This window comes from Melospiza melodia, chromosome 2, assembly GCF_035770615.1.
Source record: "Melospiza melodia melodia isolate bMelMel2 chromosome 2, bMelMel2.pri, whole genome shotgun sequence".
In the NCBI taxonomy this organism is placed as follows: domain Eukaryota; kingdom Metazoa; phylum Chordata; class Aves; order Passeriformes; family Passerellidae; genus Melospiza; species Melospiza melodia.
Genome location: NC_086195.1, coordinates 119157232 through 119171304, shown reverse-complemented (window position 1 = coordinate 119171304; position 14073 = coordinate 119157232). Strand labels below are relative to the sequence as shown.

General features: G+C 38.3%; 1 protein-coding gene across 2 annotated transcripts in view; it reads right to left on the bottom strand.

Annotated features, from left to right (window-relative positions):
• Nucleotides 1–14073, bottom strand: part of OCA2 (OCA2 melanosomal transmembrane protein) — a 162160-nt gene that overhangs the window by 135010 nt on the left and 13077 nt on the right. For both annotated transcript variants that reach the window (XM_063150517.1, XM_063150518.1), the window contains exons 2-5: nucleotides 5461–5559; nucleotides 4671–4859; nucleotides 1193–1250; nucleotides 253–325 (exon numbers count right to left, since the gene is read on the bottom strand). In XM_063150517.1, the coding sequence (XP_063006587.1) occupies nucleotides 253–325; nucleotides 1193–1250; nucleotides 4671–4859; nucleotides 5461–5559 (419 nt within the window). The remainder of the gene's footprint in view (nucleotides 1–252; nucleotides 326–1192; nucleotides 1251–4670; nucleotides 4860–5460; nucleotides 5560–14073) is intronic.

Below are 14073 nucleotides of genomic sequence, written 5' to 3'. Positions count from 1 at the left end.
CCTATGATGACTAATTTTTATTTGGTGTAGTTCTGTTGCTTCTTCTTCTAAACAGTTGCTTGGCCCGACAAGTGCCAGTCAGTACAACTTGGAGAGGGAGTACTCGGGCCAGTGGCAAGGACCATTCCAAAGGCAGCCAAGGCTCTGAGATCACCCTGTCCTCTCAGGGTGCAAGAGAGGAAACACACATCCTTTCAACTGCTTTATCAATGAAACGTCAGATCCCTTTTTTTTCCAATGAAAGAAGGATACAGAAGCTTTCCAGAGGCGATACAGCCAACATCTGCCAGGGCATACCTTGATCTGGATAAATGCCAAATAAAATCTAGGGCAAGGATAAAGAATAAACATTCATTAGTAACACAAAAACTGCCAAAGACCTGCTAAACTTATCTGAAATACTTTAAAAAGACTCTTGGCACATTCAGTTGTGAGATTGTTTCCGTATTTTTAAGTATAATTCCACCACAGTTGAAAAGCATCTCTGGGATACTTAACAAGGGTAAGCAATATTCCTCCAGTTAATTTACAGCCAAAGTCCCATATTTTATGCACTTTTTCAAAATGTCTCTTAGGTCAACCTTCAGGATCTGTCTGGAGAGCAGCACCCATACCTGGGGAAATGCAGAGTGTCATCTATTCTCTTCCTGGCACAGAAGCCCTGCTACCCCAAAAGGAATTCCTCACAGCCACTAAAAAAAATAAACTCCAGCTTTTTAAAATTTTTCTCTTGACTTTCAGTTGAAGATTTTGCTGAACTTGAAGATTTTGCTAAGGGAGGGCAGCACTTTGGCCACCTGAAGGAGATGCCAATCTCCCCATCAGCTTCTGCCTTTGACACTGTGAAGCACTGTCATTGCTGCAGCATCCTCCCAAGCACAGCTTTCCCTGTGAGCATTCCTCAGGTGTCAGGATCAAAAGATACATCCTGAATTCAAAAAGCATCCTTAAGGGACCTACAAATTTGGGCTTAAGCTGCTTCTTCCTCCAAACCAACTGCTTACCCAATCACATTGTCCCGAGAGGTGACAAGTGCACCAAATAGGACTATGACTAGGCATGAAGCCCTGTACAGTACTGTCAGTTTTTGCCTCAAGACATTTTCTGTGTGCTAAGAGAAAATATCATAGCTCATTTTGAACTAATTCTAAAGAAATGGGGGCCAGGGGAAGACTAAAAATTCAATACTTACAGAGCAGACAACTACGAAGATAAAGAGGCCTGAAACTTTCAGGAATTTGAGACAGCATCTGAAACACAAGGAAACACGTATTTACTATCTGGCTAATTTAAGAACAACCTTTCCTATTCTCTTAACAGCTCTGACATTTCAGAAACACCATGGTAAGCACTTATGGGTGATAGTACATCACATCAGAGTGCAGACACGACGAAGCAAGGTCAGCAAGGGTTTAGGAAGCCTTGGTGACCATCAGGGCTCCTGCACCAGCTCTGCTCACAAATGGATCTCAGTGGACAGGAAGGAGGATTTGTCCCTTGGAAAATCTAAGGGAAGGCTGCAGAATGAGCTGGTGCTGGATGCTGGAACCACTTGTCCACTACTGTTGCAGGCCCCTGGGAGACCCTAATCCCCCTCAGGTGATTCTTGTCTCTCCCAGAGAGGCGAAGGAGCACTGCTATCACAGGGAGGTGGCACGGCTGTGCTGAAAACACAGGTTGTTGCATAGACAGATGGTGTCAAGAGAGAATTCCTCAAAACTGGACTTATAATACACACCCTGAAAAGTATTAGGAAATGCATTTTGAAGACAGGAACAAGCTGTAAGAATCTTCTGGGTTTAGCAGTATCTTTTAAAACCACATATACTTCATGAGCATACATCTACTAACAAAACTGATTTTTTTTTTCCCACGGCATGCCTGTGCCCATTGAAGGAATGACCTGTTCCGGAAATGAGATGCCACAAAATATTCTGAATTGTTCAAGCTTACTACTGAGTGGGTTAGGCAAGAATAACTCTAAATTAAAATGTGGATATTGAAGATGCATGGTCATGAGAAAGAAATCTTAAGATTTAACATTTTAAATTACCATTTTTTAATCTTACTGAAAAGACAACTCAACTAAAAATTTTCTGACTGCCCATCAATATGTTATAATACTGATGCCTTAATTTACAGAAGCCTTTGTGTAGGTTTGACCTCGTTAGATATTTTCATTTTGAAAGCATCAATATTCTTATTCTGTTTGGTTTTTTTTCAAGTAAACATTCCAGCCCTGGTTTTCTGACAGAATGACAAATGCAGGGCTTGATTTAAACCTGATGACAAGCAAGAAGGAAAACATTTCAAGTTACCAGGATAATTAGTTGAAAAACAAAGAGTGCAATAAAAAGCTGCATTGACAGATGCGACAGGACAAAATATTAAATCAGAATAGACTGAAGAATGTTAGAAATAATTTTTAATCACATTGGAAATAAGTCCCAAAATCAATTCATTGACAAAAAGCAACAGAAATTACTGGAGACCGATTTTTCAAAAACACTGTTTTCCAAAGTTTCCCCCCTCTCTAGAATTGTCCAAACAGCAGAAAATAAAAACCAGCAGCTAATAAAAATGTCTTGTCACAAACTGGTACAAAGGGGCTAAAGTCCCCTATTTAATACAAGTGGTAAAACTTTACCCAAACTTTGCACAGTGTGAAAACCTAGAGAAGGAGGAAGAGGAAGCCAGTTAGGTGGTTTCTTCTAGAAATTCCAAGTAGCCCTGATCTACTGAGGGCAGAGAGAGGAAGAAAGTGATACAGGCATGAAAAGAAAGGAATGATGACACAAGCCATTTATTAGCACTTCATCACTGATAACGTCTTCTAGTATTATGTGATTTATGGAAAATAGTGACAGTTTAGTCATAGATCTTCTATCCTGCTGGTCAATTCTGTCCATCTTTACATTACAGTTTCCTTCTGGAATTTTGAGAATATATTAGGTTATGAATTAATAGATTTTAATCCAGACTAGTTTAATTTTTATGTACTTCATATTTTTTGTTTTCATTTTGGACTTACAATTTATGATAATAAATTATTATTAAAAACCTTTTGATTTTAAGACACAAGTGAAATAAAATATTAATTAAGCATTTATAAGTTAGTAACCAGTTGTTTGTAAATAACAGAAACTCATCCAAAGGAGCTGGCAAGATATAATAAAAACAAGGTTTTGGAAATGGTTTTAATAAATACAGCATTTAGAAGGGTCTTTTCCTCCAGTCTGTTTGTTTTCATGACATTTTGTATTAGGGAAGCAGCATTTTTCACAGCTTACATTTGAGACATGATCAGCTTTGGACTCACCCATGGTTCACAATCTGTCTCTTCCTACAGTGCTAATCTGGCACAGTGATGCAAGTACAAGCCCTGTGCCAAATCCTGTGCTGATATATGCCTCCAGTACAATCCTATCTGACTTCAGTTGGAAATGCATGGAGTATAAATGTATGAAGAATTTCACCCTCTCTTCTGAGCCAAATGATTTTTGATCTGATCTGCATATGGTGTTGGGCAGTTTAGCATCATTTGTTATCTCAGCATCGCTGTGCTAATTTACAACAGCCAAGGAGCTGATCCCATATGTACAGCCTGCACTATAGCAGTGAAAATATTTCAAGGGAACTTCTGCCAGAAAAACTTGCTCCTCTCCAGATTATAAATCTATGCTGTACTGGAAACAATGGATTTCACACTCCCAATTGATACCTTTGTTCCATCAAACACCAGGGAAATCTACCACAAATGTGAAGAAAAACACCTGCCAACCTTCTTTGCACGTGCTCACATTGCACTAATTGCAGTCATTGGAATTCTCTTGCTCCATTTGCTCAGCAGCAGAGTGGGAGAGCACAGAACCAATATGCACAGTGAGAACAATTGTGAAGAGATAAGCTAAAACAACATACAGATTGGGAAAACACTCACTGACATTCTGCTGGAAAGGTGCAGCAGATCAACAAGGAGATGCAGACCTGCAGTGCTGGGCTCCATGAAAACCCTGCAGAGCTACCTTACAGACACCAAAACAAACTAGAAGAAGCATTGAACCTCTAGAGTGGGCAGAGGGAATTAGTATCCAAGATTAAAGGTTCTGCTAGTTAAATCCCCAGCAAAAATGTCCCAAGAAAATCTGAAGTCATGCTCTTATCATATTGCTATCTTTTAATATATTAACAGGTTCAATTTCCTCCAGCCATAGCCCTAAATGACTACTTTGGGGTAAAGAATGAAGTATATTAATGTTGTCCAAGGTGGAAAAATGCTCAGTTATATTTTGCTTTGTGCATATGTGAAAAGCTACTGTAATGACTACAGAAGAACTTCTACACACGTATTTTAATTAAAGTGAAGCAACAAAACACTGAAGAAAAAAAATGCTGTGGAATCAACTACAGGTCTTTTAAAAATGGTTAAAAATAAATATTAAAAACAATATAGAAGGTATTGAATTGAAAATTTAGAATAGGTAAATGATTGATTCTTCTTAGAAGAAGGGGCTATTGATCATTATGGAGAGTCCATAATCAGTTTCAAACTACATACAGTCTAAATACGGAATCCTATTCTATTAATTTACATAAAATAATTTTCTAGATATCTATGTGTAAAAACAAATACATGCAGAAATTTAAAAAAATAATGCTTGAATTCAGACCTCATCTTTGATAAATTGAACTTGACATGAAGGTTGTCCAATATTTCATATTTCTCAGAAGAAGCAGATCTGGGAAAACTTGTCATTTCACTTTCCAGTTGAAACCTTTGCTCAAATTCTGCAGAGCTGTTGTCCCATGAATCATCATCTGTGGTAAAATCTGGATTATGAAGAGCCATACACTGCAACCTGTCACACATTTTCAGTAAACATAATAAAACAAAACAGGGTTTTATTTCAACAGGTAGTAGATGCAACTGGCCTTGCAGAACCTTACATTCACTCTGAGAGATTTTTATGGAAAATTTCATAGAAAAATATTTATTCAGTACAGACCAAGGTTCCCTTGGTGACACAGTTGAGTAGACTGGGGATCAAGAGCAAAGACCCATGACATTTAGGTGCACCTGAGAGTACAAGTTCTCTGACACACCGGGCAGATGTATTTCAGGATCTGGTGTGCAAGCTCCATCGTGAGGACCTTCCGTATAGTTCTGCTGTGTCTTTCAGTGCACTTATGTAAGAGTAATGGAGGAAATAAGAGCACAGAACCTACAGCTGTCTATGCTTAGGGCTCTCTAATGACCCTGACCTCACACCTTACATCCTTCCCTTTTTTCAGCCCCTTCTCTGCTACCAAGGTCCTCCAGAGTAATTCTCTGCTTACAGTCCCAGCTATTCCCTTTATTTCCCAGCAGGTTTGGTGTTAGGATATAAAAAAGAACCATATGCAACTAAATAGAAGAGAACTTAGAAAAAAAATATTTTGAGAAAAATGAAAGTAACTCACCCATTTTCCTCTGAGGAAACCTTCAGTAGTGGTGTCTTCTCTGTAAAAACAGTGTTTTTTGACCTTGAGCTGAATAATTTTGAAAAATTGAAGTGATATCTTTGGAGGGAGAAAAGAAAAACAGAATACTAAGTCTGCAGCAAAACGATTCACTTAAGATCTACAGAATATTTTGCTACAAGCCCATATAATTAGTTAAATATTCTTTAAGAATGGTGTTGACCTAAATTAGGGTTTTCATTCATTAAGTTTGAACTAGTCATGGTAGTTACCTCCTTATACTCACAGGGGACTCATTCATTTAAGTTTACCCTAGCATACTTCATAAAATAGGAGATAATACAAGAACTTATTCATTTATTATAATAAATGCTATTTGAGACATGAGTCACCAAGTACAAATCTCTAAATCAAATCTCTACAGCAACCTCGGTACTCTTGGTATTAGGGAAGAAAACCTGAATACATGTACTTAATTTCTGCAGCACAGTCCCTTCCAAATGGTTTCTGTCAAGTCTTGGTCCTGGTGTTGCAGATAATTAAACAGTGTAAGCTACTTCTTGCCATATTGCAGCTCAGCATTGTGAAGGAGCTTTTTGCTAAAGTATAAATCCCCAAACTTAAGAAGCAGCTGAAGACAATCAGTCACAATCACAGAGGTCTGGCTTTGAGGCAGACTTCTGGTAGAGACTAAATAATTGAGCCATTCTAGAACATGTTCCCACGACCAGGCTCTTTCAGAGAAATTTCCTATCAAAATCAACATTATTCAGGTACACTCAGATTTATTCCATTCAAAATTGTAGCCTCCCACCACCAGAAAGTTCCAAAGAAATATGCTAGACATACAGTCAAAATGCAGATCTCAATACACTTAGAGGAAACACAAAATTTCTTCCACTATTGCTGGACTGTGAGGGGAAAAAAATTATAAAATCATCGACTTCTAAATAAATACACAACAGTGGCTAGTTACTCAGTCCTCTAATTATAAGTCAGCTCAAAAAGAAGGTATTGTGTATTTGAATTTATAATGCAATGAAGATTCTTGCAATTTGTAGAGCTGTGTCTCAACTTTGAGTTTGTAAAATTAAAACCTCCAAGTACTGCTTTGGCTTGTTTGTTCAGTAGTGTTCTCAGTCAGAAGATGTGCTAGGTGCAGAGTAACTGGATATGGTTATTTCAGCCTTGAATGGCCACAACACCAATTCAAACTCTGCTGTGAGCCACATATTTTCAGTCTCAACTGAAGAAAGTGAAAGAGTTAGAGAGATTCAATTACCCAATACCTCATGTCAAAAGTTGGGCAGATTACAACTCAGGTGCTACATTGCACTGACACTTCATCTGTGAAGAGATGATTGCATAATCTGTAGCTATCAAAGTGCTTCCTTTTTTAAGCAGGAGATCATTCACACAGAAGAAAGTATAAGTGGAGAAACTGTTATTTTGAAGCAAGTACTCCTCCAATCTCATCATAGCTTTCAATGTGAAAAGATACCTAGAGCTTTTACAAAATGGAGCCCATAGGTATAGCAGGAACACTTTCAGGGCCTTAAATGTGTCCTCACGATGCATTGCTGATACACCTCTGGCTAATCCCAACATCCCACTATACTCAAAGTCTGCATCCAAATGGGGCAATTTTTGTAACAATTCTGATGGTGGACCTTTAATGTGTGAGTTCAGAAATTTGACTAATGAAATGACCACTTACTCTTTCTGCTTTTAAACACAACAATGTCACTTGTCCCACAGGAAAAAAAGGCTTCAAATAATATATAATATATGCTGTTCTGACCTTACCTCATCTCGTGCACACTATTAACCCTTCTGCACTTCCTTTTGTTCTTTTTCTTCTGGGATGTGTAAAATCTGAGACTAGTTACCAGACACTTTCTATTAAAACTTCCATTTTCTTCTAATTGTTAGGGGTTGACACTAGCATTGCTTTGTGTTACACAGGTATATATATATCCACTGACAATCTACATCTCAGCAGCTCTTCACCACTACTGTGAATGACCAGTTTGCAAAAAGTGCTGAAGGGCAAAGCAACCACAGGAATGGCAACAAGAAAAGGAGTATAAAGGTCAGGTGAAAGATGGCTTAAGTGACAGAACCTGAGGTGAAGAATCCAGAATGCTAATTAAACATATCACCTTCACTTAGATATCACCTTCACTTTCTTCTTACACTTTGTTATCCCCACTTGCTGGTATAGGTCCTGTCACTTTTAAATGGAACTATGAAGCTGAACAGATGGCCAAGAATGATGAAGACAGAAAAAAAAAGGAAAAGGTCTTCAGATAAAGTAAAAACAATTAGTAGATGACAACAACAATTTGCAGAGAATAAAAACACATGGACAAGAATAAGCAGCAGGAAACAGCCAGGCTTGACAAAACAAAAATAATTAGAGAAAAAGCAGAAGAGCCTCAACTCCCCCATGATGTGATTACTCTAATTAGAGAATGAGAGCAATATAAACAGTAAAGCTAATTAGGGCATAAAGGAATCTGGCAGGCTGAAAGCTCTAGAAAGAAAAGTTGCGAAAACATCATTTCAAAAATTGCAGGGACTATAAAAATGAAAGTTATCCTTGAATAGAGAGCCTGGCACAAACCCCTCTGTGCCCCTCATACTTCTGCAGAGATGCTAGAGGTGCGATTTGATCATCCACTTAATCCAAAGATAAAAGATCATCTGCAGCCAAAACCTAGGAAGGCCCAAAGACCCCCTGCTGATAGAGGAAGTCTGCAGAGCTCAAAAACCATCTTAGCATAATTCTTAGTGCTCCTCAACCCTGCAAGTAACTGGTAATTGGGAAGCTGTGTAAATAGGAAACAAATCAAAATGTAACAAATCTCAAAAACCGGGATCCGGTCACACTTTGAACGTTTCCTCCTGAACAAATAGCTAGAAATTTTGCTTATATCCATATGCTCGTATGGAGTGCAATCCATCTCTACTGAGCAATTCAGTAACATTACCAAGAGGCTAATCACCAGGTCATCTCATTAACCAGTTGTGGGTAGGCCTGTTGTCAGGATGAAAAGACCACTCTAGATTTGCAGGCAAGGATCTGGTAAGCTGGACACCACTTGCGTTCACAGTTCTTCTCTCACAGTTCAAGACTCAAAAATCATTAGCATTTTCTACGTCAAATATAGAATAGTTTGAGTTGATCAAACTGGCTTTCAAGAGAGGTACAGTGAGAGCAGGAGATGGAAGGAAGAGATGTGAGAGACTCCAGTTTCTCCCTCTGATGGTTTGATGACTCCTCAGACATTAGTCAGAGATGGTGGCTGATGAAGTCTGCTTCCCATTACCTGCAGGCGATACCTTCCTGTAGTCAAGCCCTAGACCTGCACTCTGACCACATTTTCAGGCATTTCCTAATGGTGTTTACACCTGAAATTTTAAACAAAAGGAAAAGGAAGACTTTGTGGTGGGCCCTTATGTTCAGCCATAAGCAACGTTTCAATCCCAAATGCACAACAGCAAAGGTCACCAAAAGAAATATACATCCTACAAGAGCCTGACCAAGTGAAAAATCATGCTCATCCTAGTTAGGCTGCAAACACTTAAAATAATCACTAGATCTGACTGGAACCTATTAATTAGCCCTGTATTGAAAAGATTAATCATGGTACACAATGTACTGCTTTCATTCCCTATAATAAAAAAGATACATTTTAAATATCAGCTATATAATCCTTCATCTCCCATGTGATATGCTGTGCACACAACTATCATTTGGGGAGCAATTTCTGTGAAAAGAGAAAACAATAATTCTCACTTCCATGGGAAAGATTTGGTCAGAATTGAAGGGGTGAATATGGAAGTATATATGTTTTGTAAGAACATCAACAGTTTTTACCGTAAGTTATCAAAAATTTCATTTTATAAAAAAATTAAAAGCAGAATCTCTTCAGGGGAAAAAAGAGCTAGCATGCTTCCCTGAATTAATCATCTGACTCAAAGCTAGTAACCAAAACCATTATAAGCATGACCTTATCACTCTCTACAACTTCCTGAAAGGTGATTGTAGTCAGGTAGGGGTTGGTCTCTTTCATCAGGCAGCAGCTGACAGAACCAGAGGACACAGTCTCAAGCTGCATCAAGGCTGACGCATTCCAATATAGGTTGGATATTAGGGAAAAGTGTTTTACAGAAAGGGTGATAAAGTTCTGGAATAGTCTGCCCAAGGAGGTGGTGGAGTCACCATCCCTGGATGTGTTTAAAAGACTGGATATGGCACTCAATGCCATGGTTTAGTTGAGGTGTTAGGGCATGGGTTGGACTCGATGACCTTTAAGGTCTCTTCAAAACTTGTGATTCTGTGAATGAGGTTACCTGTTAAACAAAAGCTTCAGAATACTACTGACCCAAGAGTTTATAACAAGTACAACAGCTAAGTAAAGTTTCCTAAAAGAGAAGTCCAGAGTAAAATATGAGAGACAATTAATAATGAACGACACTAGTCACAACAGCATGAGTTTCATTTATCATTACTACATTCTTTTAGAATAAAGTCTAATTTCAGAAGCTTCATCTTCCCTAAATAGAAAACATACAAATTGTATGTACTGAACTAATTACTCTTACCATAACTTTAAAAACAAAACAAAAGCCACAAAGAAAGAGATTTCCCAGACCAGCTTTTGATTGCGCTTAAACACATTCTCCCACCAAGTTGGTATTTGTGGTTTCCTGATGAAGTCCACTTTTTGGGGAACAGTTATGTGGTACAAACTGTGATGACTGACATCAGAGTATTCACCTCTTAAACCTTTACAGTGCACTAAGCAGCTGTATGCATACATCTGACAACTTTGTCATATACATGTGCCCACACAGACACAATCCTCTGTGACGATTTCTCCTCAGAGGTAGCACACCATGGGGAAATTGCTATGACTACCCATCACAAATCAAGCGTAGCAGCTGATACAAAATCAAGAGAAGGATCAAAGACTCCAGAGCTCTCATCTCAAAACAGTTTCTAGATATTTCCTGATGACTTCTTTATGTAGCTTCACCAAGTCATCAAAAAACCTCCAGACCTTTTAAACCCATGCCTCACTAAGATGTCAGAAAAAATGAGCAATGAAAGAATTATTTAATACAGACTCATTTTCTTTTTTACTTTTCTAATTTTCAATTGGACAGGACTGTACAGGATCCTGAAGGACTGGCACTGCCTGATGGCACGACACTGTGAGAGGTACAGCCAACTGGCAGGTCTCATTTTGAAAGACACTGAGGTGCTGGAATGTGTCCAAACAGTAAATAAGGTGGTGAAGGGTCTGGAGCAGCTGAAAGAACTGTGGTTTTTTAGTCTGGAGAAAAGGAGAAGGAAAGGTCAGGGAAGACCTTATCTCTCCCTGCCTGAAGGGAGGTCATAGTGAGGGGGGCATTGGTCTCTTCTCCCAGAAAACAAGTGACAGGACATGAGGGAATGGCCTCAAGTTGTTTCAGGGACATTTCAGACTCCCTTTTTGGAAATATTTTTTTCACAGAAAGGGTTGTCCAGCATTGGAACTGACTGCTCAGAGAGTGCTGAGTTACCAGCAGGTAACTCAGGTATTTAAATGACATGTAGATGTGACATGTAGATAGGGCCAGGGTTTAGTGGTATACTTGGTAGTGTTGGGAAAGCTGTTAGACTTGATAATCTTAAAGGTCTTTCTCACCCAAAATGATCCTATTATTCCAAACTGAGAATCATATGCCATGCCAAGACCCCAGGCAATTAAAGAACAGGCTTAAGAAATGTGTAGGGAAATGTGTGCTGAGCTTATCCTAGATGGAAACGATTCCTTAGCTAGAGCACACACAATGTGCATGCTTCATTCATTTCTGCTGGATTTGGAAAGTGAACATTCTTCAATGGCAATTTTAAGCTCAAAAATAGCCTGGAAAATAGAGTGCTTCATATGATTCATGTTTTAAAATCAAAGCAGGCTTTGTAGGATTATTTTGCTTCTCTGAAAAAAAAAAAAAAAGGGTATCACCACAATTTGGTAATTTGTTTACACCAAGAGTCTTTGCCTGCCTCTGTCAGAGAAGGTCTCCATCAATAAGACATTGGGGTGTAGTAAACAGACCCTGACCTCACTCTAGTGGGTGAAGATAAAAGAAAGGACTTAACATCTAAGCTGCCATGAAACACTTCTACCTCAGAGGAAAATATGTGTTCTCCACACATTTTCTGCTCCCATGTCAGGGCATCATGAGGTCCATCTGCCTGTGGGAGGGAGCCAGGAGCAGGGACTGGCCATGGGTCTGGCAGGGCCATGATCTTCCCAACCAGAGCCTGTCCCACAGCGTCCAACAAGGGAGCAGGGATGGGGTAGGGATGCAAGAACAAGTCAACTCTGATTTCATGAGAATCCAGCAGGACCACAGGGATACAGCAGGTCCAAAAACTACCATTTGAAGGAGTGAGAAGTTGCACTGAAGAGGGTATCTGCTGTTTTCTCCTCTAAATTTTCTGCTTCAGCAAAGGAAATTAAAAAGCTACAGGAGACCACATGGAAAACTGCAGAGAGTCTGAAGGAGAAAATAAATTTCAGGAGCAGAGGCTGCCAAAAGAGTTTAGCTGTTAGCAACTGCCAGCAAGCTGCAAATTTGAAAGAGCCATCAAGAGCCAGTATGGGTAGCAGTCCAAATTCCAAACCCCTAGTTCCTCTATGGATTACATTGATGACCTGTTAAGAGGTATTATCTGCAAATGCTGCAGGGTATAGTGAAAAATGAGTCTGTAGTAGGGAAGCAATTTATCAAGAACACTTAAAGCATGACTACATTTGTGACACTTAGTATATTCTGCAGGTTTGGCTTTTAAATGCCACCATTTTTCCTTGACATTCGCAATGGGCTTTCAGCTTAACCAACTCTGACTGACTTATGACAAATAATGGGGGATCACACTTTTTTCTAGTCCATAAAATCTCAAACATTGAAAAAGTGGTCGCAGCTTAATTCTTTAACTTTATGTCTGATCAGACTCTCTTATAGATGCAATATTGGGTGCTTGAATGATGGAAATATGAGCAGAAGAGTAGGTCTGAGATAAAACTAGGTGGTGTAACCATGTCTAGAGAAGGTTTTTATTCATCAAGCATTGAAGTGATAGAATGTTGTCATCTCAAAGGTTTGGGGAAACATATGTTAAAACATGAAGATTTACTTGGAGAGCAGCTGAATTCCAGAATTATGCAAGAAAAGGAAACACCATTAAAACAAGGCTAGTGGCCATTTCCAAGATGAAGGAACACCTTCATATACAACAGTGAGGGAGAATGTTCCTTAATCCAAGCAACATACTGACAAACTGTGACATTTATTTATTCTTCTGGCTTTTCATATATCTTGATGGCACTCACCCCAGTTTTGGAGACTGAAAAGAGTAATTAGCTAGCGATACTTAGAGATCAAGAAATGAAAAATCTATTTTTTTTTCTTTTTTAAGCATTTCTTAGACTATTGTTTTTCCATATATTTTATTCCAAGAATCTGGATATAGGATTATTCATAACTGTAACTTTTAGATAAAAAAATACTTTGTCACTAAAAAAGTATCTCCATTCCTTGTAGTTTAAAAAAATAAAGGCAGACATCTCCCAAAAGAAGCATTCACTACAAACATGAGAAAATGTGGCTGATTTCTGTGCCTGGAGAAGTGTTACAGAGGCAGGCCACCACACAGCTTAAAAAAAAAAACAAGTTGACATCAAATTAAGTTTTATTTCAAAAAACCCAGATGACTGATTCAAAGTACTGTAAGTTTGCTGGGACTAGTATTTTGTCCTTTGGTCACAGTAAAATGAAGCACAGTAAGTTCAAGTATACTCCTATCTGTTAAGTAGTTCAGTGCTACAACTACTAACTATCTGTTACAAGTTCAGTATTACAAGTACTAACTATCTGTTAAGTAGTTCAGTATTACAAAATATCTCAGACAATTTATGTAGCCTTTATGTAAATTATGATCTTGGTTGACTTGACCCAGCAAAAATGCTAAAATTTGCTTCAAAGCTAGAGCATGACACCCAGCAGACAAAGAAGAAACAGCAGTAAAATTTGCAGATAAATACTTTCTAGTGGGAGATATAGCTGTCGTGTTTTGAAATACCCCTATTAAGTTGATAAAATAATGGCATTTTTTCACTTGGAAGTCCTTCCATTAAATTTAATTTTTGAATTATTTTAATTACAATGGATATACTAAGAATTTCTTTTCAGGTTCTGGCTGAGCATAAGCACTGAGGTTATTCACATAAGCTTTGTCATCTGAAAGTCTGGTTTAGCATCATTACAGTCATTGGTAAGAGAGAGATCTCTTCAAATTATTTTCATACTCCACATCTCCCATGTTGTCTCTACAAAGAACCTGGTGAATTAACTCTGACATAACAAAAAGACTTTTCACTGAATGATATACAAGCCTTATACAAATAATGTCTATATTGCAATGTAATAGAAAGTACTTATATGTACATTTTATTTGCACTTAAATCTCTTTTTTATACATAAGATTTATCATCAAAAAAGTTATTCAGAGTTGATTAAGTTTAAAAAAAAAAATCTATCAACAAGTACTTC